We start from the raw sequence: 27,997 nt of genomic DNA, 5'->3' as shown, positions 1-27,997 counted from the left end.
GAGCCTCAACCCAGGCCCTAATGACAATGACTTATTTTAAAAGGCATGAAGCCCCCAGTTTTGATATTCCCCTTCTGCAATCCATACCTCCAACTGCTGTATTTTCAAGTGGTGACAATGGCTGTAGGCTATTCTTTCGAGCAAATTGGATGAAAGGAGAAGGAAAGAGATTGGGTGGTAACCATATGCTCAAGGCTAGATTTTTGCTGAATTTTTAAAGGGGAAGATTTGAATACATATGTAGTTTGAAGTGAACAAGCTGCAGAGCAGTAGAGTTTGAGAAGAATGAGTGAGTGGTGAGTTAGACCTACAAGGAGCTGAGAGGAGACAGGTTAGGATGGATGAAAAATGACTCTTATTTTGAGAAAGGGGAACCATTTCCCCTTTATCTTGGAGGAGCAGAGAGGGAGAATACAAAGGGGTTTTAACTGGGGAGGGATATGAAGTTCAAGCATGGCACACTTGATAGTGGCCACAGGGCAGGTTCTCTGGGAGGGAGTCAGAGATACATGACAGGATTCAAGATATATATTGAGATGTGCAGCTTGGAAAGGAAGGGAAGTGGACAGGATTGGGCCAAGTAACAAGCCGAACTGCCATGAAGGCCCAGCAGAGCTTCAGCCAGCCAGCAGAGACTAGGCAGCAAGCATTGCCCATCAGTAGCTCATATTGGGACAAAATATTTGGGGAATTTCACCTCCCCCTCACCCAGTCAACAGATTCGAGGATCCTGGGAAAGATGCGACCTTAGGCAAGGTGTGTCTCTGCAGCTGAGGAAGACCAGAGTGCACGGCGGGGCTCTCTCACTGTTCTCCTGCAGCCTGGCCACAGTCTTTCTTGCAGGGGGTCTGGGCCCTTCTTCTCCATGTTCACAACAATAGCTTTATAGTTTTGGCCTTGTGTCAGGTGAGGTTGTATTTTGAGAATGAAGTACTAAAGGTCAATTGAGGAGAATGGTGATGATTTGAAAGAGTCCCCAAGGGAGATGGGAGAGGGTATTGGCCAAAGACAAGGGATAGGAACAAGTATCACTGAGACTTGACAGGGAATGGACCCCAAATCTACAGTAGCACCATCCCAACAAGGATGCAGCTTCAGGTAGATGGCGTGACTTTCTGTTAGAAGATCTTCTAGCCCCATTTTTCTACACAACCTGTGACTGGCAGAACTGGAACAGGAGAAGGAAAAACAGGTGGTGGGGATTACCCAGAGTTAGATGTTGGATACTGGCAAAGAAGGTGCAGTGTAAGTACAAAGGAGTCACGGATTCTAAGCATCATTCACATCTTCCCATGGGCAGACCAGGCTGGAGAGACGGGTGAGAGGTCAGAAGAAGTCCACTTACCAATAAGCAAAGCACATTCAGGGTTGGAGGCCAGAGTTGGGGCCTCTGGGATGAGAAGAGAGGAGGGGTGGGGTAGCAGCCTCTCCCAGGAGCCACAGTCACCAAGCTAGGTGGGTGGGGACTGTGAGGTGGATGACTCATTCAGGGAGCAGCTGCCATTGAATAATTCATGCAGCCGGGCACTGTTCTGGACACCATTGATAGAGCAGTTAACAAAACAGCAGTGGTCCTGCACACCTTTGCATTTCAGCAGTGGGAGACAGAAAATAAAGTAAATGAGAAGATGATGCATCCTATGGAGAAAATACAGCAGTGACGGGTGCAGGGGGACGAAGATAGGGTGGTCCGTGCAGGGTGGTCCTGAAAGGTGACATGTGAGCAAGGACTTGAAGGAAGCAGGGAGTGCTCCATGCAGATAACAGGGTCAAGAGCTTTCCAGACAGAGGGAGTAGCAAGTACAAAACCCTGGAGATAGCAGCCTGCCCCGGGGGGGCCAGGAACTAACAACAGGCGAGTGGATTCCAAGTGTGATGCACAATGGAGACAGAGCTCAGGGGCTGCACAGGAGGCCAGGCAGCAGAGGACCTTATGTAGGTCGCTGATGACCTTGGCATTGACTCTTGGTGAGACAGAAAAATCCATGGGTGGACGGCATGGTACCCGACATACATATCTTAACAGGAGCCTCTTAACTGTTATCTTGAGAAAAGACTGACTGACAGGAGCATGAAGGTAGATGATGCTGGGCACTGTGAGGACACAGTGTGGTCCAAGCAGATGGCTACGGCTTCAAAAGATGACTTACTGTCATGTGCGTGGACCCTGAGTAAAGAATTTGGAAGAAATCAGAGCACACTGCCACCGCTGACACCTGTCCTCACGCAGTCTTCACCTGCCCTCCTTGCCACCTCCACCCCTCCACCAATTTTTTCCTGCCTCCCTACACTGCTGAATTCCATATGCATGTCCTGCATTTCTAGGTTTATTTTTAAATTCCATCTTCACACATTGATACCCCTCTGTGGTGTTAAATATCTTGACCCTCTTACAACTCTTCCCTTCCAACTGTCTGCTGTCTCTATCCTTGTTTATTATAGTTTATTGCAACCACCAGGTGTTTCAGGTAATTAGCTAGTCTTCTGTTGAAGATGTTTATATTTGAGCTATCACTGACATCAATCCTCTTAGTATATCTTAGAAGAATGTTAGAATACAAATTTTGAAGATAGGCTGATTTTAAATTCTGTTTCTTATTTTACCTGTCATTAAATAAGTCAAATCAGTTTTCCTCAAGTTTGAGGGATGCAAAGGACCACTTGTAAGGGAAAAAAGTCATCCTTGAAAACTTCTAAGGTTGAATGAAATTATTTTAAATGGTATTTCTTAAATATGTCTAGATATACATTTAGAAACTATTTATGGTTATACAACTAGAAGACCCAAATAAAAATTTATAAATTAAAGATAAAAGAAAGCACAAGGCCAAAAGTATCCAAATTAACTCTACGCACTTAACATGGTGGATTTTCTTATGGAAACGGAATCAGTGCTTGGGGTACCAACAGGGCCCTGGGTGGTCGGCACAGGTTCTTCTGATCTCAGCCTGCCCACGACCCTTGCTGGAGGAGCCTCAATCCTGCCAGCGCTCCTCCTGTGCGATCCCTCTCACATACTTGGCACCAGACCACGGGACCCTCGCTTGTTGGGAATTCTCTCTGCTGCACTCCTTTCCGCAGTAATTTCACAAAACCAGAATATGACTTCTTGCTCCCCAGGAGACCTATACTCAAGGACTGACAGGAGGCTGAATTTCCACTGCGGCTTTTGGTTGAACTGCAGCCAACCAAGTGACCCAGAATATTCCTTTACTAATTCTTGAGACCAGAATAGCAGCTCAGAAGTGAACAGCTTCTCAGAAAAGAACCTCAGGCTGCACGTCTTCTCGGCCTCCAGCTGGAGAAACGCAGCTCAGATGTCTCTTCTAACGTCGGATCTCCCGTTCCTTCTTTGTAGATTGGACGTAACTGTGGCAATTGATTTACTAGGTTTTCCACCAAAACGTCCACGTCCGCATTTTCATTTATTTTCTTGGACTGTTGCCGGGTGGTGACATCACCTGTTTACATTTTGTTTATATTTTTAAAATTGTTTGTATTACCTTAGTGAAAGTTTATGGACCACCTTCTGAGAGTATAGAATACAGTAACATCAAAGACTAGAATATCGAATATAATAGCAAAGACCAAATCTATGTTCCAGCATTTTACAGGACCACAGAATGTCAGAATTGGAAATAACCCAAGTTAAATTCATCTCTAAAATATTCTGCATAAATATAGTCATTTGGCCTCTATCTGAAAACCTCCAGTTACTGGCTTAGAAAGCAGTGTATTCCATTTTTAAATTAGAAATGTGTTCGTATTGAACCCAAGTGTATCTGCTGTAATTTCACTTGTGGGTTACAATCCTATCTTCTAGAATAACACACACATCTCATCTCTCTTGTAAAGGATAATTCCTATACCCTGTAAGGACACTTCCCTCCCTCCTCAGCCCGCCCTCACGCAGGCACACGTCCTCCGCTCTTTTCACCTTCTTACATCACAGCGCGGAGAAACGGCTCAGACGTAGTTTGGGCACATTTTCATACAGCCTGGTTTCCTTAATAGAAATGTCAACAGATTGTGTCATCCATAGATTTGATCCCAAATAAACAGTTATCAATTTCGTTTCCGGAGTTTATATTATAAATAACTGCAAATTAATACTGTGGAATAACTCTCTGTAAAAGATAAGGATGGAACCCATTTTAAATGGTATTAGTATGCGCCGGCAGATAGATAGACGTATAGAGAGAGATACATGTGTATACTTATGTATATATGTATATGTATATTTATGAGTACAATTTATTTACTTAATTTTTTTTTTTACAACTGAAGAAAGAAAATGTGAAAGCTTGAATATGCTCCCACTATCTGGGTAGGACCAGAAGAAGACCGCCATGGCCCTCTTCCCATGTCCTTTCCATGACAGACCCTTTCCCAACTGAAATGCAGCATCTTTAGGGTTTTGACAAAACCTCCTGGAAGAACCAGGCAAGGCTCTCAACCAGAGCGGAATCCCTTGAAGACAGGGTGTCCAGCTGTCCTGTCTTCTTTTTTCACTGTCAATGTGCTGAAGCCCAGCCTGGGGGGAGAGGAAACAGGATGTGATAAATAAGTAAAATGAACCTATGCATGCCAGCTCCTCCTCTCCGGCGCCACAAAATCCTAGCTCTATCGTCGGGATAAGTAACGTGCCAGGCAGAAGTGACATGGGAGCCTAAGACCCCACAAAGCCCAGGTCACAGTCTCTGCGGGTGCAGGGAACGGGGGAGCGAAAACGCCTGGCCAGGGTCACGTGTAGCTCCTTTTGCAAGAGTCACAGTAGAGTCAGGCGGGAGCAAAGCGCCCTCAGGGGTTGGCTGTCTTGTAGTTGGTTAGACAGTGTTTGGCGGGGAAGCCCGGTGTCCTCCCCACCAGCAACACAGGTCGTTGGACGTCATACCTGCCCGCGAGGACACATTACCGCACAGAATGGGAATAACACGTTGATGATTAATTCTTCTTCCCAACAGCTGGCTGCCCCAACTCCTTGATTAAAGAGCTCCATCACTTCAGGATTCTTGGAGAAGAGCAGGTGAGTCAGCCCCTCAAATGCTGCACCGGAGTGTCAGGAAAGATAGACACTAATGAGACAGTCTGGGCTCTCTCCGGGGAGGCAGAGTGTGTCTCCTGACCCTTGGCGCCTGAAATGGGGAAGAGATTCATGCAGGAAACACATGTGAGGACACTCTTCCTCTTCTATCCATCAGAGCTGACAGGTTATTAATTGGTACATCTGCTATCTGCCAGAGCATTTCATCTCAGGACGCGGCAGTCAGCAGGTACAACGTAGTGGCAGATACGCAAACAAGTAAGTGCCCAAACAAATGAATTGTGCACAAGGGAGCAATTGTCACAGGCAGCCCTGACTTGATGTCTGGGGGTGGATGTGCAAGCTTTTTCACCAGAATTTCATACTTTGTGTGTGTCATCTATATTTCACGCAGCCGCTTTTGCCATGGATGTAAACATGGGATTTATATACGAAGGATGGCCCATTTAAAGTAGATTATTTAAATACTGTGTTGTGCTCAGTGAGACGTGTCAGATTTTAAATACACGTGCTAAGTAAATAATTCAGGGTGCTAAGCACTCTCTGTATGTACATGCATACGTATATACACACTCACTTTTGACTGCTTAAAAATAAACCTCTTAACCCTTATATGGAATTAAAGACTCCATATTATTAGGTTAAATCTTGATGTCAAGTTAGCCTTGAAATCCTTATACCACATAGTTGTCCACATGCTTTATACTCTTTTATTGATTTTTGCTCCTGAGGATAATCTGCCCGCACCGACCAGAGAACATGCAAAAGGGGATGTGGTGGCTCGGTTTTGTCAATGGGCTTTTGGTTTCTTTTTCTTTGGTACGTATATGTTGCAAAGTTGGACCACTCATTTCCAATATGAGATTTCAAAAGGGGGGTTAACTAGGGGAAAATGAAAAGCTGGAATTATTTCCAACTCCTTGAATGAACAGGTTACGTTTTGCCTCATTCATATTTTTATACTGTAAATTTCCAGAATAGCAGGCATGGATGTTTATTCAAATACAAGCAAAATCAGTTATCCTCCTTTGCAGGTAAGAGTTGATCACGGACCCCAAACATACCGATTTATGAGAACACCTGAATCTCACAGCTATTTTCCTGTGAAAGCCTGAGAGATTTCTTAAAGCAAGAATCACTGATTGTTACCCAGAGATTTCTGCTCAGATAATGGAGCCTTCTCTTCTAACCTGTACCAATATTTGCAAATTGTTTCCATATTTGTTTTAGATTCATTGGGTGATTAGTAGGGAAAGAAGCCAACTCTAATCATCTCCTTAGATTTGCATAACATTCAAGCCACCTTGCATGTTCCTAGAAATTTAATCAAGCCATAATCAGAATCGATCTTACTCTGATCAGCTGTGCTACGTGGCCACACAGTGCATCACAGCACTACTGATCTTTATTTCCTGGAAAACCACAGTGCCCACCTTCCTTCTTTCCTTTCACTCAACAGACACCTACTGAACACCTGCTCACATGCTAGACACCATTCGCGGTTACAGGGAGAGAGGAGGGAAAAAGAACTCCTTCTCGGCTCACATTCCAGTTGGGGAATGCTATACTGTTATATGCACACACATGTGTTCAGTATGCATTATGTTAGATGGTTATCATTGCCATGGGGAAAAATAAAACCGAAAAGAAGGATAGTGAATGCCGGGGAAAAGTGTGATTTGCCATAAGGTGGTCAGGAAAGGTCTCACCGAGGCAGGCGCTAGGTGCATGAGGACCTGAAAGGTGTGGGGGAAAGCATCTTGGTGACATCTGGGAAGAGATTCCCAGGTAGAGAGTAAAATGAGTGCAGGAATTCTGAAGTGACCATAGCTAATGCTTTTTTATGTAAAAATATTATGAAATACAGGATGTGGTTGGAATAAAGTGGGAAGAAACCTGGGAGCGTGGAAACAGGAAGCCAGAGAAAAAGCATCTTAGGAAGAGGACTGATTGTCGGTGCTACGTGCTGATCTGGCAGGACGAGGGTGGGAGTTGAGCACCAGCACTCGAAACTTGGAGGTCACTGGTGACCTTGACCAGTGGATGAGTGAGGGTGAAAATCTGCCTGTCTGGGAGTCACTGAAGAGGGGGGAAGAATGGGAGAGAGCAAATATAAATCCCTTTTTTTAGGAATTCAGCTATAAATGAAAATAAAGAAATGAGGTAGCTGGGGGTGGCAAATGTGAGATCAAGAAAATTTTTTTCATAGGAAAAAAAAATACACCATGTTTATGTGCTCCTGGGACTGATTCTGCAGAGAAACAGGGAGATTTGAGGATGCAGAGGAGGGGAGAAGTTCAGGAGCGATGTCCTTGACTCAACAACTGCCAGAGTGTAGGTGTGGCCCGAGCGGAGGGTGTGGGCAGCTCAGTGTGGTAGCAGTGGGGAAGGAAGGAGGTGGACGATGAGAGGAGAGAGGGATGGCGGAAAGGTGGTAGAATCCATTACTACAGGGCCCAGTGGGTTCAAGGAATTTTTGGAGTTTGGGTTTTATAAGGGTTTGGCTGGAAGAGTAGATGTTGGCCAAAGAATGAGATACTTGGCATTGAGATTGTGGAGATGGTGCTGTGATCGGCAATGGTCCTGCAGAGGACCAGGAACGTTGGTGGCTAAGCTAAGGTAGCAGACAAGGTGACTGGAGAAGTTGGGGTCATGGACTTAAATAACCAGCGTGTTGGGAATATGGCCCATGTGGACACTGACGTCCTCCATAATGATCACCAGAGCAGACTTGGAGAAAGTTATGGTGAGTCAAGAATGGAAGCTTCTAGAAACAGATCAGGGAAGGGAAAGGGAGGGAGACTGAGGGAGGTGGGCATCAGAAGCTGACTACAAAGGAGAAATAGCACACAGCAGAGCCTGAGAGCTTGAAAATCAAAGCTGGAGGATTTAGAAGGAGAAAGGAAAGCTGTTCTACTTGGGGTGTGTTGAAGATCAATGCTCGGTGATGTGAAGAGTGCAGTGGAGAAAACATTTGAGGGAGCTGAAGGGGAAGTCGTGTCCTGAAGCATAAGCCAAGTTCAGAGAGGGAAAAATGTGAGAAAAACATGGAGAGAGTAAGTAGATCAAAGTACTGCAATTACTGCTGGCTGATCGGGGTCCCCCCCAGCTCAGGGGCAGAAGTTGAGGCAGCTGAGGGCAGGGTAGGGAAAGAGATGAATAAAGCTGGGTGTGGGGTTGGGGAACAGGCCAAAGAACTGACAAAGGAGCCAGGGATCTTGGTGACTGATACAAACAGGACACATCAGTCAGGGACCTTTCTATCCTGATGACACAGGACAAAAGCTAGTGGCCCCAGGGTCTGGAAAGGAAGCTAAGCATTCCAGCCCCACCTCTCCTCCAGTGGAGGGGGTCGGGGCGAGGCATCCCCTGGAGCTGGTGAAACTCTCAGGCTCTCTCTGGATGCTTGAGGTGACATATTACTTGATGCAATGAAACTTTAATATTGTGTGTTACAAGTGCCCTTGGACAAATCATTTTAGTCTCTCTCTAACTTGGCTTTTCCATCTGTAGAAAAGGAAGAATAATGCTCAGTCATCTTTTAGAATTTTTGTAGATAAACAAGGTTACAAAGTAAATTGCAAATATTGAGTACTACACTAAAATGTTTCTGATTTAAATGCCATTTACACTCCATCAATAGATTGAACTTGTAGCAACAAAGTAGACACCAAAATCTATGTAATGTTCACTTAAAAGTGAGTTGCTAAAACCCGTACAGATACTAGTTAATTGCTGGATTCATTCCTGGGTGATGGCGATGCTTCCCAGCTGTCTGGTTTCTTTAAATGTGATGCCTTTCCATTTTCACTGAACTTTAATAGGCACTTGATTTTTGAGGTCTGGATTAAAAGTAAATCATTAAACACTATAAATCATTACCTTCCTAAAATTAAAAATGCAATTAAAACTCCTTGGAATTTAAAATAATACATTTACTTTAGCTTCTTGGCCCTGTCTCTGATTTGTGTTTACAATTCACATTCACAAAGGACATTTCATACCCTCATCCCCATCCCACCAGGTCCAAACTACTTGGAAAAGATATTATCCCATTCTAAGTGAGCAAGGCTACTCCCAGGTTCTAAGTGAGCCCTGGAGAAAACAAGTATGATATGTGAAAGTCCCCAGGGCTTAGAGAGCCCGCAGGAGAACTGCACTTCAGAAGACCTCCACTTATACCAGCTTCCTCCACTTTGGGTTTAATTACTAGAATTTTAAGAAAATAACTTTCATTCATTCAATGAACAATTTTTACTCTGTGCTACTGTTGGATAAAACAGTAAACAAGGAAGTCACAGGTACACATCATGATAAATACTAAGATATAACCTACTCTCGATAAAGAGTCAGGGACCTCTGAAACATGGAAGTTGAGAGGGCACCCTCCACTGAGTGAGCAGGATCACGGGAGTGAAGTGGAAGGGTGTCCAAGCAGAGGAAAGCACATGTTCAGTGGCCCCAAAGGAGGTGAAGACCTTGCTTTGTTCAAGACACTAAATAAAAGCAATGTGGCTGGGAAATAACGAGCAGGAGGGATGGTGATGAAAGATAAAAACCAACTAGACCAGTGTAGGCCATGGTCAAAAGTTTAGATTTTATTCTGAATTCAATGGGAACATCTTAAAAATTTAAAGCAAGGGGCTGGCATTATCCAAATTGCATTTTAAGAATGTTAGTCTTGTTGCAATATGGACATTGTCTGGATTAAGATGATTGGCAAAGGAAACAGAAAGAAGTGAATATTCAGAGGCAGAATTAAAGTCTTGGTGGTTTACTGACTGTGAGCCAGGGAAATGAAGGAGTCCTCCAGGTCTATGTTAAGAACTTGAGATGGTTAAGATGGTAGGAAGGTGAGAATGAAAGCATGGAATTAGGGGTTCAAGTCTGAACTTGTTTGATATGCCTGAAGCATTGAGAAAAAGACAAGTTGGAATTTGGATGTGTGAGTTGGAGCTGAGAGGAGATGGAGGTCAGGAGTCAGAGACAGGATAAATTTGTAGTCACTGGCATGTAGGTGATAATTTAAATCCAGGGCAGGTTACCAAAAGATATTTTAAAAAGGACCCTAAAGAGCACCAGCATTTGGAAACTTGGTACACAAGTGGCAACCAGAGGAGGAGACCAAGAAGGAGCCTTAAGTAAAGGAGAAGAAAATCCAGAGATGTGCTATGTTGACAGAGCCAAGAAAAGAAGTGTTTCCTAGAGGAAGAAATGGATATTTATATTAATGCTAATGAGAAACTGAGTAAGATGAGATGAGTCAGTTGTCCTTTGCAAAGGGCAACACTGAGATCATGAGTGACCATAACAAGCAAATTTGGTGGCAAGTTGGAGACAAGAGCCGTATATTTACGGGATGAAGAGTCAATAGGAGAGATCAATTTCATCCAGAAGTTTTGTTATAAAAAGGAAAAAAGAAATGCAGCAGCAGCAGAAGGGTTCTTTAAAGACTGAGGGGGCTGGAGCCTGATTTATGCTCACTGGAAGGACCCAGGAGAGATGGATGGCTTGGTGATTCAGGAGATAGATGAGCTAACGGAAGAAGGGAAGTACTTTACAAAGTGAGAAGGGTTTTGATCCAGGGCACAGGCAGAGGAACTGATCCTTAACAGGGAGAAAGCCACTTTCTTTGTTGTAAGGAGACTGAAAGGAACAGGTGGGTGCAGGTGCAGGTGTGTTTGCAGTGGTAGTGGTGGGAAGGGAAAAGGTGGTGTCTGATGGCTCCATGATGGCAGACATATTTTTCACTGCTGCACCTTCTCCACATAAAGTGCTTGACACATAGAAGATGCTTAGTAAATATTTGCCCAATAAATAAGTACATCTTTCATGACTTCTGTCTTCTTAGTGAAATATGAAGGAAGATGTCCAGGTGAAGAGAAGAAGTGTTAGGGAACTCAGGCTCAGCTGCTCACCGCTCCAGTGCCAATACTCAAGGGGCCAGTGTTGGTAGAAAGGAAAGGTTGTTTAGTCAGAAGACCAGCAATCTGCGAAGAAGGTGGACTCGTGTCCCCCAAACCAACTCTGAAGAGTCTGCTCAGCCATGACAGTTATTGAAGGGAACGGGAGAAGAAATTTCAGTTAATGGCTGAGGCAGAAGTTCAGGTTGTGTCATTTTCCATTGTGTGCAATCTGGCTGATGACTCATGGTCTTTCTTCAGATGTCTCCTCTGCATCATCTGCCTGCAACATGGCTAAGGAGGTTGCTGGGAGTAGAGAGACAGTCATTCTCAACTACTTAATTCTTCATTCCTACTTCTTTTAATATAGGAAAGGAATTAATGGGTTAGGCAAGATGTTGTGTGCATTTAGTAGAGCTTAAGTCAGGAGGTAGGTTAAATGTTACCTAGTGAGCTCATTTTTATAATTAATGTCTGAGGAAAGCAGTGATGAACAAACAGAAAAGGGCAGAAGAGATGCTTACAGATGATGGTGGGATGTGAGCAGTTTGGGAAGAAAGAAGAGCATGTAACACAATCATGGAGAGGAGAGCAGCTCCACAGCACCTCTCGGGGAAGTTCCATTTCTCTGAGGATGGGGATCTTAGATTTGGAGACTTAACAGCACTGCTCAAAACCATTTCTCAGGGACTATAATCAAGGTAAAATAATTTGTGCCCACAGACAGCCTTGCCCTCTGCGGAGTGCCCCATCAGGAGACTGTGCTCAGCAGTCCTGCTTGCAGAGCTTCCAGAATTCTCTGAAGTCATGCCCTCGGTAGAAACTCCTGCAAAGGAGCTCGTCTGTGGGTATCTACTTCCATAGCCGTGGGCACTGCACAGCCCGCAGCGTGGAGAAGGCACAGATGAGCCGATTGGTTTTGACATCCTTTCAGGAAGATTCCACAGCCACTAGAAGTTGAGATATATTTGGCATCATGTCTGAAACATCTGAAAAAGAAAAAAACCTTTGAAATCGTAATCCAGGATTCAGTCCGTTGCTCTAATTAAATTTCAGGTGTTGTTTGATCTGTTTTCCCCTTACATTTAATTTCAGCCGTCTTAATGACGGTTTTTGCTACACAATGAACAAGGTCCAGCCCTTTCTCTAGCCAGTTTACTTCAGCAGTCGATGACGGACGTCCAGGGATGAAAAGAACACTATTACTTCAGCAGTCGATGACGGACGTCCAGGGATGAAAAGAACACTATTAATAACAAAACTGAAAATCCAAATGGTGGCGTGGCAGGCACCCCCACAGAGGCTGTTACCAACCCCCGGGGGCTGACTACCTGCCACTGAAGAAAAATAAGATCAAGGCTCCTGAAAACGTAAGGAGTGGTTTTTCCTTCATTCGAATACATACAGAAAATAAGGCGTTCTCTACATAGCAAGGGGAAATGGATTCATCGTAAATCCATGTTCCTCTATAAAGGTATTTTAGATTTTTTTTAATCCGAGGAGTTGCTATAATAAACTGTTTTTCATTAGTTTCTAAATGATGACCAAAAAAATAGTGAGCTGAATTTTGTTTTTTAATAAAGGGGGAAAAAAAGAAAGGGAAAAACGTGGAAGCAGCTTGGTGCAGGGAAAGGGTGGTCTTCTAGAACCACAGCCCTGGATTCCGACAAGGGGTGTGGGGTTCCTGTCTGGGTGAACCTCGGTGAAGGCATGAACGTCTTTGTGACTCTGTGGCCTCACCTGTCACTTCTCAGGGTAAATGGAGAGTGAACTGTGCAGGCCAAGCGCGGGCACAGTCCTTGACACCGAGCGGGGACTCAGGGGGCGGTGTCTCTGAGCCAGACTTCTCTCCTCCAGGGCCAGGTTAGGAGACCGGGCCCGGGTGGGAGCCCGCAGGGGCTGGTGGCTAAGACTTCACAGAAGCCAGAATTCAGCAGGGAAAAGCAAGGCAGCCTGAGTAGGGGCTGCTTTTGTAGCTGTACCTGAGTGCCCCCAAAAGGATTCTCTGGAAAATTCCACCGCAGAACAAAAACAGCTCCTTCCCTGCTCAGAGGACTTGAAAGGCTGGCATGCGGCCCCTGGATTGCTGACAAGCTATGACTCATTTTGACAGAACGTTTGCCAGTTTTCCCAGATTTTCGTTTCACCTAGTATCCCTGGGCTTCAAATTTCTTGCAGTTTTAAAATTTAGCTTCTTTCTTGCTGTCTTTTCTTATGAAAGCAAACGAATTAAACATCACGAGGAGCCCTCCTCCAGAAGACAGGCCTTTTGAGTGGTTTTCCAGGGTGTGGGGTATTTAGGCCCAGTTCCTCCCAGCCTGACCTCTCGGGTGGCCACCTGCACTGAGCAGGTGGCCGGCAAGAAAGGGGAAACTAACTGGCCCACAGGGGACTTGAACCTGTGACCCTTGCTTCGTTAGAGAACATTCTTCTACCTAGCCCACCTCTTCCAACCGCCAACAGACCACGGAAGTGCAGCCTCTATTCGATTATATTCTCCCATGACTCATTATTTAGACTCTTAAAATATGAGTTTACTGAAACTTCTGTGAATTTTATACTTTAAAATGAATATTTCCTGTTCTTAAGAGAATCCATGAGCAGTACACATAAAGACTGAATAATTTATTCCCAAATAAATAAAATATAAACCATACCAATGAGTCAAGATTTTGCCTAGATGGGTCATCTAATGGAGTGTATTTTCCCTATAATCTGAAGCAGCAGAGGAGGAACTGCTTTTCCCCCTCAGGTGCAGAATAGTATGCTTGGTTAGTATTAATATTAATTTTTCAAAACTTTTGCAAATAGCATCCTGCCAGCTCTAAATTGCTTTAGTTGATTATCCACTTTATGAAAGTAAATCTGAAATTTGCAAACTGGTTTTGTTAATAGCTTACACAGCATAAGCTGGCAAATAAGTATTAATGTATCTACACATAACACAAGCACACGCATAGACACCCACTGTGGTTCCAATGCATAGGTGGTTTTTGGAGAATTCGCTGCTATTTTGAGAATTCGCTGCTTTTTTGAGAATTCGCTGCTTTTGAGCTCACCTGAGAAGTGACTCCATACAGACCTAGTCCACATTACAAATTAATCACGTTCCTCCAAGTTAGTTCTACTTATAAATGCTTTTCAATAGTGATAAGTCAAAAAGCCCTTGGAAATAACACGGTGTCAAAGGATCAGCGATGCCTCCTTTTCACCAGTTGGGGTCCATTTATCACTTCACCGCTATTGGATATACTTTACAATCATAATACAGATATTCTGTCCTACTTAGTGCCAACTGTCAAACTCTCCAATGAGTATAGAGTAAGTTTCTTTCAAAACACCCTCAGTCTTGTGCTAGTAAGTGGTTGAAAGGAATCTGTGGATGTGTGGATCAAATCCTGAAGATGCTACAGATGGATCTCTGCTAATGACATATATGTAATTTCATGTCTAAATTGTTTCCTTAGGGTATTGAACTTTCTATGAATACTAGCACATTATTGGCTCTAGATCAATGTTTTTCTTATAAATTTCACAATGTTAAAAAAAAAAAGTAATGGATTCAGTAGGTGTGGGTTTTAGTTCAGATGTTGTGCGTACTTTGAGTCAGAAATTATCATATAAGCTAAAATATTTGTCTTCTTTTAGAAAAGGAATTGTATGCTTAAATGCTCCTGAAGTGTATCATAAATAAAATGAATCAAATAGAGTTATTTCTTACAAATTCCTTAGTTAATGAATGGAAAGAGGAGCACAGGGTGCATGTCCCATCAGAATTTGAGACTGTGACAAATGTAGTCAGCAAGAATTTCTGTAGCGTTATTGGACTTTGTCCATAGGTTAACTTCTTCCTAGGTAAAATATTATCATAGAGGTAAAATTGCTTAACTAAATTAAATAGATACGTATTCCATCATCAAATCAGAAAATAGCCAATTACTTAAGAGCAATTTATTTAAAATAGAGAAGTAATTTATGTAGGTCAGATCATCCTATACCACTCTGTTACTAACTCCCATTGCCACTGATCATTTTATTAGAATTTTTAATTAAGAATGGAGCTAAATTGTATCATTCTATAACTGTTTGTTGCGCAGCGACTCTGGACAAGATACTGTGCTAAATTCAGGAGATACAGATGCGTGAAGGGGAGCAGGCAGCGCTGAGGGTCTGTAAGAAGGTCTGAAGGGGCTGGAGCCCGCTGGGGCCCATGACTCACAAGGCGTAACCAGCCAAAGACCCCTGTCAGGACAAAGCCCCACGCTGAGGGGAAGTTTACTCAGGATAGAGAAGGGGAAAAGGGAAGAAGAGATAGTCCAGTTAAAAGTGGGGTCACAGAGTCGGAAGATCACAGAAAGTGAGCCCCCACGTTGTTTAACACTGTGCCCCAAACTGAAGAAGAAACTCTAGCGCCATTAAGAGCTGTTCTGAATCCTTCTTCTTTCTAAGATTTCAGAACTAACTTCATATAAAGAGGAGCAACAGAAAGGGACAAATAAAATCCCAACAGAGAAGAAACAAGGTTAATTCTCACACAGAGTGTTTAAGGGGATAGAGAGAGTGAAAAACAGAATAGCATCTTGAGAGACAGTGAGAGCATGTCAGCCGGTCATGCTCACCAATCAGGTGAGAACCGAAATAACTCTTCCGAAGGGAACTAGGTTTTTAAGAAATTATGCAAATAGGAATAAATAACAATGGATACTGTCTTAAGAGAAATAGAAATTGAAAAGAAACTTCTGAAAAATGAAAATAAAGTAAGATAAAGGATTCCAGAGAAGTTGACTGATCACTATATGAGCTGAAGCTACGAGCTATTATGGAACGTTGTAATTCTGTCATTCTCTGTGTTCCTGAGAACCAATGTGGAAGAAAGGAGACACAGATGTAAAACAGCAAATATTAAGTAAAAGGCCTGTAGTTCTGAAGTACCTACCCTCTTAGCAAATTTCAAACATACAATATAGTATTGTTGACTGTATTTTTGATGCTTACTTTACATCTCCAGAATTAGAACCATCATGCAAACCTGGAACTTTCTACCCATTTTGGAGAGGCTAAGACAGAAAAGTTAAACAGTCCAGTGGTACACAGCTGAGCAGAAGGGTTCAAATGAGTATTTATTGGAACCATGTACAGTAATACGAGGGGATGCTTTGTGCCAAAGCCACAGAGGGGTGGGAGTGACTGAGGAAGGTCCTGCTTCCGCATCAAGGCTGACAAAACCCCCACTCAGCTTAAATCCAGCTTCCTGCCTACTGTGCACTTGCAGCTAAGTGCTGGTGCAGAAAAGCAGACAACCCTATTTCCTTGTAAGCGGATCATCGCCGACCCAGGTGGGCTGTCAGGACTGCCCGGCGCTAATCCCAACTCCCTCATCCCTCCCCTCTCCCTGTCTCGTTCATACCCTCCCTTCTCGAGTTTCCAAAGCCTCCTTTGTCTGCTCCTGGGCCTCAGTACTCGGCCTTCCTTCCTCTTACAGAGGATGGCTGAGCTTGCTCTGGCCTAAGCCGAGCCCTCTTCTCTTCCCTTAGCTCCCGTTCCCCAACCTGCTCACCAGCATCATCAGTGTGCCCTCCTCTCCTCGCTCCTTCCCATTGGCTCACACACTGTTATTTTCCCGTTTTCAGAAAGTCCTCTACAGTCCCACAGCCCCTCCAGCTGCTATCCATGTCTCTGCTGCCCTTGTCAGCCAAACTCCCAGAAAAAAGCGTCCGTGCTCACCTTGGAATCTGTCTCCCCCAGTTTTCTCTTGACTCCATTTCCATGACTCTACTGAAATGGCTCCCGTCAAGACAGCAGTGGCGTCTGCATTTCTAACTCCAGCCGGTGTTCGGTGACTGGCTTATCTGCAGCCTTTGACACAATTTGTCATGACACACACATCCTCCTTGAGATATTTTGTTCCCTTGGCTTCCAGGACGCCCACCTTCTTCTCATTTTCTACCTGCCTCACAGGCTGCTGCTTCTCAGTCTCCTTTCATCCTGGCTCCTTCTCGTCCTCCCCACAAAGGTTAGATAATCTCACCCAGTGTCTTGGCTACTGAGACAACACAGAGTCACACTGTCAAACCAGACTTGCAAGGATCATACCTATAACCTAGCGTCAAGCTTTACTAATAACTCCAAGGATGCTGGTGATGATGAGTCACAGACTAATTACAGAGCAGCTCACCTCATTCCACGCAGCCACCCAGGTCCTTTCTCAGCACAGTGGGATGTCCTCTAGGCAAGATGCAATATATGAAGTCTCCGGGAAGTTCATGGAATGATCACTAACCTGAAATCTCTCAGTTAAATAAACTGTCTCATCATTCATCACTTGATGAAATGTCTTCATTTATCCCTTCATAATTGCATAGCTTCTGACATTTTCAGAGAGCCTTTATCTCATAAATTCATATATTCTAGTTTGTTTAATGTAAGCAAACAGACCAAGTGTTTCCTGCTAAATGCATTTCATAGATAAGAACTCTTTTCTAGTAAATGCTATTGTATAAATGTACCATTAGCATATTTACAAGAGAATTTGACCAACTCATCTTTCTTTTTCTCCTGGGGTCAGAAATATGAGAAAACAAATAGAAGGCTGGATGCTAACCCTTTCCTTTCCAGCTCTCCATGCACCTATGACTTCAAAACTGGTGTCTGCAACTCACATCTTTCTCCTAAGCTCCAAGGTCATTCAATTAGCCACTCAACATTTTGACTTAGCTGTGTGATAGGTCATCAAACTGAATATGAGCACAATAGAAATAATGATTCCTTTTCTCAACTCCCTACACACACACACACACACACACACACACACACACACACACCCCTGTCTTCTGCCAGGTCTTTCCCTCTCAGTACTAGTCTGTCCTGCTCTCCTGCACTCTGTCTGCCCTCTGTCCTCTCAGGGATAAACATCACTTCATGCTTGACTCCTTTTCCTCTCACACCATGTACCAGTCTGCCTTTACAAATGGCCATTTCTATCTTCAAAATAGATCCAGAACTCAACTGCTGATCCATCCCCACCTCCACTGTGACTTTCCTGGTTCAGGCCACCACCATCTCTCACGTGGATCGCTGATTTAACCTCCGACCTGCCTCTCTGCTCCCTGCTCCCATCCGTGTCCCCAAGAGTCTGTTCTGAATATATCAGCGAGATGGCTGAAATATTAGTCAGATTATGTCATCCACAGCTCAGACGTCTCCAGTGGCTACCGTGTCTCTCAGAATAACGGGCACTCTGCCTCAGATGCACTGGCCTCTTTTTGGCCCATCAAGCCACCCAAGCACATGGCAGCCTCTGGACCTTTATAATTCTCTGTATTCAGCCTGGAAAGCTCGTTCCCTCAGGCCCCACATGGCTTGCTTTTCTGATCTCCTTCAGATGTTGGTTTAAATGTACCTTCTTTATAAGACATTCCCTATTCCCTGATCACCTCTTTAAAATTGCAATTCCCATCTTCCCTGGAATCTGTCTCTGTCTCTTCTCAGCTTTTTATTTCCTTCCACTTATCGCCATCTGAAATGTGATACAGTTTAACCTTCTGGTTTCTACTGTTATAGTCTTGAGGATGAGAGCAGAGATGTCTGTTTTGTTCTTGGCTGTGTCCCAGGACCCACAGGAGTGCCTGGCACGTAGTAGGCTCTCAATAAATGTTGCCTAGATTAATTCATAGTGGTGCACATCCATTTGACTTGATCTGAGTTTAGAGGAGAATATGATCAAGTAATGCAAGGAGAGCAGTAACTATAGGCTGCAGGAAGGAAAACCTAGGCAAGTGTGCTGCAGAGCTGGAGTTTTAACCTGCAGGCTGGGGAAGCCGTGAAAGGGAATGAGCCAGGCAATGGCACAGAGGAATGAAGTCAGGGATAAAAGGAATCGTGCTTGGAGAACAATGATGAAAAGAAAATTGTGTTCTTTAACGTTAGTCCTTCTAGTCAAGCTGAACATGCTCACTGATACTGTGCGGGCTGCTGACAATGACCGGGGCTGGAATATTGGGACTTCTGAACGGAGGCATGAAAATATACTATTTGACGGGATTGATGATGATGCACTGCAAGTGTCCATAACCTAAAAAATAGCTACGTTCCCTGAAGTGGGTATGAAGTAAGTCTATCAAATGCAGTTGGTAGAAGTAGTGCTAAAAGCCAAACTTGGAAAAGTCTATTTTTTAACACAAGAAATTAACACAACATTGTAAACCAACTATAATTCAATCTGAAGAAGGAGAAGAGGAGGAGTCTAGCTTCTGAGGACAAATCTCTAGAAATACAAGGAACAAACGCCCCACTTCTCCGCTTTGCTGGCTGGGACTGGGAGGCGTTCTCCTCTAGGTTGGACCATAGCTTATCCGCTCCCTGCCCTCCGCAGTTTTTACTGATACAGATTAACCAGAAAACCCCAGAACCACCGCTCTGGGGAAACAGCACACCATAGTGTATATTACATCACTTTTACAAACTCGCTTTCTTCTTGCAGTACAACCGGTACCAGCAGTACGGCGCCGAGGAGTGCGTGCTGCAGATGGGGGGCGTCCTGTGCCCCAGCCCGGGCTGCGGAGCTGGGCTGCTCCCCGAGCCGGGCCAGAGGAGAGTCACTTGCGAAGGGGCCAACGGCCTGGGCTGCGGGGTGAGTACCAGCCGCACCCCTGGGTGTCGACTGTGCTAGATTTCTTCATTCTTAGCAGAATGTATACTGGATGGAGAAATATGATTTTCTGGTTTAATTGCTATCGGAGTGTTTAAGGCGTGAATCACGAGGTCAGCCTTTTAAACTTCCTCCGGCGCCCAGCTAAGTCAGAGCACAAATGTATGATTTCTTCCGAGCTGGCTTTCAGTAGACGGGAAGGAAGGAGAAAGAGAAGGCCTCATGTTAGCGTGATGTCTGGGCCACGCTGTTTGCCTGTGTATTTCAGGACGTAAAATGAAGATTAATATGGAAAACTTGAAATGTTGTTGTGTCGTAAAAATTATTTTGAATCGAGATGAGCAAAACTAATGCGGCCTCTTCAGGAAGCGGAATAAGAAATGTGGAAAATGTTTGTTCTAAGAGGTCAACCAGTGTGACCTCCACGGCTTCTTGAATGGCTCTGTGGCTGCAAACCGACAGCCAAGGGCGAGAAAGCGTAACTCAAACGCAAAAAGGCTGACTGAAATATAGGTTAAAATGACAAATGGGTAATAAGCCTGTTATTACATTTCATGCAGGCCAGAAAAGGAAGGAGTGTGTATGCTTATAAAACGCTATTGAATTTTTATGGGAAAGCATTTCTTTTAAAATTGCCACTTCATGAGCAGCTCTGGGAAAGGAGGGGTGTGGATGGCACACGCGTTTCACTCAGCCCTCATTTTTGGCTGCGCCCTTGTCGGTTGCCTATGCATAAACTGGCATCTGTCGCTCTTGGTAAAGCTCCCTCTGGGTCACGCGGTGCTGCTGACCAAGCCCTGGGCTAAGCGATAAAGTAGAGGAAGCGGAAGGCGAGAAATGATGAGATACCACAGTGCCTACGCGGAAGGAAACACTTCTGGGGGCATAATGGTGGTTGCGTTAGGATGAAAACTCCAGTCATGTTTGGGAGCCTTAGGAATAATGTAAATCAAACTCTCCTTCCCAGCCTCAGTCTTCGTCCTTTACTGTATAATCTGCAGGGATTGCGTGTGGCCGAAGCCAGCTGCCAGATTCTGGGATCAGAATTCCTAGAAAATGTTTTCTCTTGAAATGACTTATGGTGGTTTTTAACTAATGGTTAAACTATATACTTCTGTCTGTGAATTGCTCCCATCATTCCATTCTGTTCAGCTGAGGGGGGGTCTCCTTGGCCCATCTTCTGCTAGTTGCTGTTCGCCTTGCTCTAAGAATTTGGAAGGTTGATGTAATTTTAAGTCTTGAACATCTTTTTCTTCCCTTGTTTTACACAGTGTGACATTATAAGTAACACACATATTTAAACTCCAAATCATGGGAAATTACTTCAGAAGTGAATTGAATTGCTTTACTGTCTTTGGGTGAAGACAGTTTGGAGGCAAACCTTACCTAAAGAAGGATGGCTGTCTTCAGAATATCTCTTTGTCTTTGGAAATTCTAGGTAGTGAGTTTTATCTTATTTTCATTTGTTCCATTTTGTTATTTGGGGAAGTGTGCTTATGGGTTTATCTATTACTTATCTCTTCCTATGTAAAAATAACCCCAAATTTTAGCCATTGGATTAATAAAAATTTGTTGCCTTGCAGTTTCTGAGGCTCAGGAATTCCTGAGTTGCTTAGCTGGGTGGTTCTGGCTCAGGGTCTCTCATGAGATTGCAGTCATGCTTGGTTGCAGTCAACCGAAGGCTCAAATGGGGCTGGAAGACCCACTTCCAACATGGCTGATCCACATGACTGTTGGCCAAAAACGCCTTGGCTCCTTGCTGGCTATTGACAGAAGGTCACAGTCCCTCACCACATGTCCCTCTTCTTAGGCTATTTGTCCCCAGAATGTCAGCTAACTCACCGAGAGCAAGTGATAGGAGAGAGAGAGCAGAGAGGAAGCCATGGTGACCTGCTCTCCAACGTTGTGTGCCATCACTTCTGCTCTGTGCCACTTGTTAGCACTGAGGGGTTGGATCCAGCCCACCTGCAAAGGGAAGGAAATCAGGTTCCATCTTAGAGGAAAGTGTACCTGGGAATTCATGGACGTATTTTGAACCGCTATAGTTTGTAATCTGAAGAAGCTGAGGAAAGAATGGAGTGAAATTCTTCTCTAAAGTCTGCACCTAAGCTCATACTTTCCTTTACCTCCCACCTTTTTTGCCTCAACCCCCATTGAAAATGCTCTTTTTCTGGCTTACATCAATTCCCATTGCTTTAGCTTCTCAAATGAGATACACTGACCTCGTCACTGTTCTTTGTCTTCAAATCCTCAACTTCCACGAAAGGTATTAATCCAACATGTTAAGGATGTTACATGCCTTTGGAATTCTGTAGTGGTTACAAAGAAGGCTGAGTTCTATGACGTAAGTCTGAATCCTGGCTCCACCAACTACTAGTGCTCTTAATCTTTCTGTGCCTCGGTCTCCTCACCTCTAACATAGGGCATAGTATAAATTACTCTGCATAAGACTAGTATGAATATTAAATGAGCTATTTGGTGTGAAAAGCTTAAAACAATGCCTGGCATAAAGTGCATATTTATTTAATGTTTAATTAAAAGCTTAATCAATGTTTATCAAAAGCTCACCTAAAAGACCCAATATTCAATGAAAATTACTTACAAGACATTTATTTGATCTTATCTTCCAAATATTCTAGAATATACCCCTGAATCAAGCCAGACCTAGCGCAGGGAGTTAGGTCCCTAGGCCTCACTATCTTAGCCCTTCAAATACTTGCTCTTCCTACACTGTAATTTAGGGTGATGTCATTTGTTCATATTGTGGTCACTGCAGGGGGAACTTGATGTGTGTGGTTGGGGACATCTCAATGAGCTCTTCTGTGAGGAACCATGGTGCCTATTGCAGGTCTGATATCCTTGTCCTGAGGAAAGTTATCCTTGAGGACATCGTGAATTGTGCAACTCCTGAGGGTTTCCTCTGAAAGCTGACTCCTAGCAAACCTAGAACCACATCTGTGGGCCATCTATCACAAAAAAATGGGCATAGAATGGATTTTGAAGCTTTTTTCCTGGATTCACATTCTTGCTTCTTTCTCTTCCCCTTTCCCTGGTAGATGCTGTTTTGCTGTGATTTGTACACCTTATAAGCTGCAAGTCTTTTCTGGCGTTAAGGGTGGTGATGGAAAGCTGCTATGTGGAAGAAATCGTGGGCAGTTTATGTTGTTTCAGAGGCAGAACAGGGCCCAGGAAGTAGGAGTTAGGGGAAGATGAATCTCTGCTCAGCCTCTGCTCCAGCACCATGGACAGCAGCCGCAAAACGGGCTGCCTGGGGAGCAGCGAGCCCCTCACCCTACTGAGGGTTCAAGGAGAGCCGTTGACTGCAAAGCTATGGAAGAATCTTAGAGTCTTGAACATGGTTCTCAGGTTGTAGTTCACAGGTTTATCGTAAGATATCTGCACAGCCACCTGTGGTTAATTTTTCCTTGACTATCACCTCTTGTTATGTGGGTATCCAAGAAATGCTTGATGTTACAAAAAGGATCTCACGTGTAAGAAAGATCAAGAACCAAATTCCCTGTCATTCACAGAATTTAAAAACTCAGCCTTCCAGGAACATTGTGACGTGCCCATGGACACGCATTTTCAGACCTGAGACACACCTGTGTGCTGAGCTCCAGACCAGGTAGTTCTCAGCTTCTCATCAGTCAGCCCACCACTACGTGCCTGGATGGTCCCCCGAACAGCCACGATTATTAATGTGCACAGTTTCCCTCTGAAGACACAAACTTCAGCATTTTGATGGTCTTTGGATTTTTTAAAATAGGTGCTGAGGTCAGAATTTATGACTCTTTTATTCAAACATACAGTCATGGTCACTGGAAAATCACATTAGCTGACCCTTTGCTCTCCTGTACCCTAGACTTAACTATTACCCAGAGAGCGGTGTCCATTAGCTAATAAAGAAAGATAAGGATTTCCATTTAAATGATAATGTCAGTCCATCCAGGAAAGGCCTGATAGATGCGTGATGGTCGCAGGAAAATTTTTACCGTTATAGAGAATTATTTGAGCTTAAGTACCACTTCCCAGGATTCAAGTTCAAGTGTCTCACTTCTTTCGTGCCTCGATGTTCCTGTCCTCACTCTCAATATTCTTGTTCTCGGTAAATTCATGCATGTGGAGTTCAACATTTATTGAATAAGTGAACAAATGAAATGGATCTTAACAATGAAGAAGTAAGCTGAGCACACTGTCACTTTTATTTTCAAATATTAATCATCACTGACCCCAGTATTAGAATTGCTTACCTTGCCTCAGCAAAATTTCTTCAAAAAATATAAAATATGCAGTGTTTTACTTATACACGTAATACACAATTTAAAACACCAAAATATATGAAGTTCAGAGATCCACAGAAAGTCACTTAGGAAGCTAATCAAAGGCTGCCCAGTCGCATGAAGACTCCCTCAATTCTGGTACATCAGATGTCTTAGTGTAGGAGCACCAAGATGCTAGCTTTGACACAGTGCAGAATATTTGCACTTGGATAAACAGAATTCAATGAAGAATATGTTTGAGGTTCAGAAGCGTGACCTCTCTCTCTGCTAACCCTTGATCGTATTTTTACCACTGCTCATAAAAATATTAATTGATTTCCCAAGGAATTCATGTTACGCATCATTCTTTCTCTGGCCTTATTGCTATTCATCAGAACTATCTTGCTAACTTTTATAGTGCCGATGTGAAATGTTGACACGTTTACTACTGGAAAACAGCAGCAAAATATGGAATACATTATATCCCCTGCCCTGGGAATATAGAAAGCCATGGCAGTCAAACCTTGTGAGTTTTCTATAAATAAAACATCTTTATCTTATTTGGTGTTGTTTGGGGATGTTCTATGTCTGAGAGAGAATTTCTTAAAATAATAGTAGGAGTTGAATGAAGAGTTTTCTGTTATAAATTAGAAATTCAAGGACAAGATTTAACAACCGAAAAAAAATTTTTAAGCATTTAAATGGAAACCAGAGATTTTTTTTTTTTAAATCGTTCAACTGACCACTAGTTAGGGAAATAAGATAGAATCTCTTAAGGCATCTATAATCACTCTTCCTTTAATGAGTAGTGTGTGTTGCTCTGGGGCTGATTTGTTGAAGAGCTAATGAAATGTTCACCTTGGACTCCTCACTGGCACAGACCCCCTTCCAAGCCCTCTTAACCAAGCTTGTATTCTTGCATTGTTTTCCTTGAAGAGGGTCTCAAATATTGTAGAACCTAAAGTTACAACAGCTCCACCAAGCCCGGACCTAAACCCAAACAGGGACAGGGTGCGACCTGCTCCATGCAAAGAAATTTTTGTTGAAACTGCTTATAACAATAGCATTAATGTATTGTTGAAGATTTTAATTAAATGAGAGTGTGAGCCTCATTTTCAGCCCTTATATAGGAAAGGAGTTGATGTGAGCAAATGAAGATACTTATCCTTTCACTCAAAGAGCTAACTCATGACTGAGCTAAAACTTAAATTAATAAATAGATGGGGAGCCCTTTTTTAATATGTGGGGCTCAGAAATAGAAAGCAAGTAGATATTTAGCAAGTCAATATTTAATAATAAAAGGGAAAAAAGATGCCTCCTTTTCCCATTCTTTAAGGCTATTTTAATTTTATAAAAATACATAATTTAATCAAATGATGTGAAGTATTTTGAAAACTATGTAGAGTTCTCACTTTTTCCAAGAAGAATAGAGATTAAAAATCTAGACTCCAAGTCTGTGTAGTTTATATCGTAACGCTTTCAAAAAGACACCGGAAAGAACAGGTATTTTTCATGAGGCCCAGACGTGGGTGTGTCAGCACTAAGCTCCAGGCTGTAACCCCACCCCTCTTGCTCGATCGCCTGGCCTTTCCCTCACGTACAGCGTGGAATCTTATCTCGCTGACACACTATTTTTTTAATACACAAAATGTTCTTTATCAAAAAATGTTTTAAAAAGAAAGCTAATGTAATGAAATGTCAGAAATATGCATTCCCTGTTTATTTGACAAGTGTCCAAAAATCTAATTTAAACTCTGAGATTGGCTCATTTGCAGAGTGGAAATAAGTCTTGCTAGACTTTCTGCCTGTGGGATGGCTTGAAGTGCAAAGATGGAAAGCTTTGGAAAGTATTTATTTTAATTAAAGAAACCGTTCAGAAATGTACAAACAAGTTCTGCATGCCATTCCTCTGGAAAACGTTTATCAGTTAACAAATGTTCCTAGAGAATACTCGGCAGTCTGAAATAGAAATACATATTTTCTAATCCAACACAGACCATTGACCTGCCCACGGGCCCCCAGCTATTTTTTTGTTAAAATAAGGGAAGTGTGAAATAATTATACTCTTCCAAAATGGTAATCTCCATCTCTTTGAATAATGTGTGAGGAAATCAGTTTGGTGACAAATTGAAGGGAGAAGCCTTCTTTAGCTCTACCAGCTACAAGAGAGCTCGGAACATTCCAGAAAACAGGCTTCTACTGAAGATAACATGCCTTCAGTGCATTCACGTTGATTCTGCCCTCTCCTCAGTCTCGGGCTGTGTATCCAGTATGGTAGCCACCAGCCACAAGTGTCTATATAAATTAAAATTGAGTAAAATTTAAAATTAGTTTCCTCAGTCACCATAGCTGTATTTTAAGTGCTCGGTGACCACACGTGGCTTCCAGCTACTGGACTAGACAGTCAGACAGAGCATATTTTCCTTCATATCACAGAAAGTTCTATTGCACAGACAGAATATAAGACATCACACAAGGAGCAGCGTGCACACACTCAGAGTTTCCTGGGTCTCAACCATCAGCACATTGACATCCTCAGTTCTAGTTAAGAAGAAGAATCTTTCCAGAAATTAAAGCAATTTCCTAAGTAAAATAATAATAATAATAATAACAACAACAGCAAAGATAATAATGGAGATCACTGTTTTCCAAAGTGATGTTCGTGTAGCCCAAGTTCCAAGGGTCTTTTTACGTACAAGGTGGAGGACTGGAGTGGAGCAGAGAGACTTGGAAACAAACGTTAAACTCGGTTAGACAGGGCTTTCTTGTGTAGGACTTAAAGCTTTCAACATGCAAACATGCATCTGCTTGAATAAGTAGAATACCACAATCAGCCTTTCTTAAATTCTTTAGAGCAAGAGCTGCCTTTTATCTGGTACGTGTTACAAGGCAGGTGTTTCATGGAACGACTTGGGAGTCACATCGTTTGCTTTGTCTGAATAGCAAGGGGACCACAGTATGCTTGTAGAGGAGCTGGTGGAACCGCAGGGTTGGAGCATTAGACTTACAACATTCTCCTCTTTGCAGAGAACTACTGAAGTATGAGTTTTTTCATTGTATGCCGTATTTGTCTTAGAGGTATTTTTGAAATACGTATTTTTATAGTGCAATCTTTCTTGTTCTTGAGCTGCTACTGATACACAGTTTTAGGGATTTCAGATCCGTAGAGAAGGTAGGATGATATTTTCTGACTGTGTGTGGTTAGTAAAGTATTTTCAAGTGGCTCCTATTAAACGAACAAGAGATTTTTCAACTTCATAGAATAAAGGATATTACGGTAAATAAAACAAGGTCACACAGTGGGTCTCAGTATAAGTCAGTCCCATAAAACGTTAAGTGCACAGGACAGTGTGGACGTGACAGAGGAGTCATGGCTTGTGCTTTTTGTTCTTGTTTTCTGCGCCGTTGGAAATTGCTGCAGTGACGTGGATGAGAGCTGTCACGGTGATGTTTGCCTGGGCCACACCCGGCTGTCACTGCCCTGGTGGGGCCACTCTCACAAGGTGGCCCGTTGGAGTGCCCACCTGGCATCCTGAATGGCGGTCCTCCCTTCCCTGTCCTTCCCGAGGGCCACTGGGGTTCCAGGGGGCGGAGGCCACGTTCCATCTCATTACACTAGTGACTTTTACCCCCCACGACGTCCAGGCCCTCTACCATCACGTGTTAGGGGCCTCACAGACACATGTTATGTTCTACTTCTTCTGACTTGCCTCCGGCTCTCTTTCCTCCTTAAGGAATCCCCTGAACGCTAGCCCCCCAAAGGAGCTGGTTCCTCTTCTATATTTATCTGGGTAATGGCCCCCATCATTCCTCCTTGCACTGGATTTTCTTGATTTCCCACCCGCTACCTTTGGAAAAGAGCCTCATGGACCTGACATCATTCATGTTGGCTCACTGGTCAACCTCTCTGGTCCTCATCTGGTCACCCTGTCTGGTCCTCATCTGGTCACCCTGTCTGGTCCTCATCTGGTCACCCTGTCTGGTCCTCATCTGGTCACCCTGTCTGGTCCTCATCTGGTCACCCTGTCTGGTCCTCATCTGGTCACCCTGTCTGGTCCTCATCTGGTCACCCTCTCTGGTCCTCATCTGGTCACCCTGTCTGGTCCTCATCTGGTCACCCTCTCTGGTCCTCATCTGGTCACCC

The 27,997-nt window shown here is 43.5% G+C and overlaps 1 protein-coding gene across 7 annotated transcripts in view; it reads left to right on the top strand.

Moving 5' to 3' along the window:
- PRKN (parkin RBR E3 ubiquitin protein ligase) overlaps positions 1–27,997 on the top strand; it is a 1,163,789-nt gene that overhangs the window by 970,038 nt on the left and 165,754 nt on the right. For all 7 annotated transcript variants that reach the window (XM_032485307.1, XM_032485308.1, XM_032485306.1 and 4 more), the window contains exons 8-9: positions 4,965–5,026; positions 19,427–19,576. In XM_032485307.1, the coding sequence (XP_032341198.1) occupies positions 4,965–5,026; positions 19,427–19,576 (212 nt within the window). The remainder of the gene's footprint in view (positions 1–4,964; positions 5,027–19,426; positions 19,577–27,997) is intronic.

This window comes from Camelus ferus, chromosome 8, assembly GCF_009834535.1.
Source record: "Camelus ferus isolate YT-003-E chromosome 8, BCGSAC_Cfer_1.0, whole genome shotgun sequence".
NCBI lineage: Eukaryota > Metazoa > Chordata > Mammalia > Artiodactyla > Camelidae > Camelus > Camelus ferus.
The sequence above is the reverse complement of the archived record's forward strand: the minus strand, read 5'-3'. Positions and strand labels throughout refer to the sequence as shown.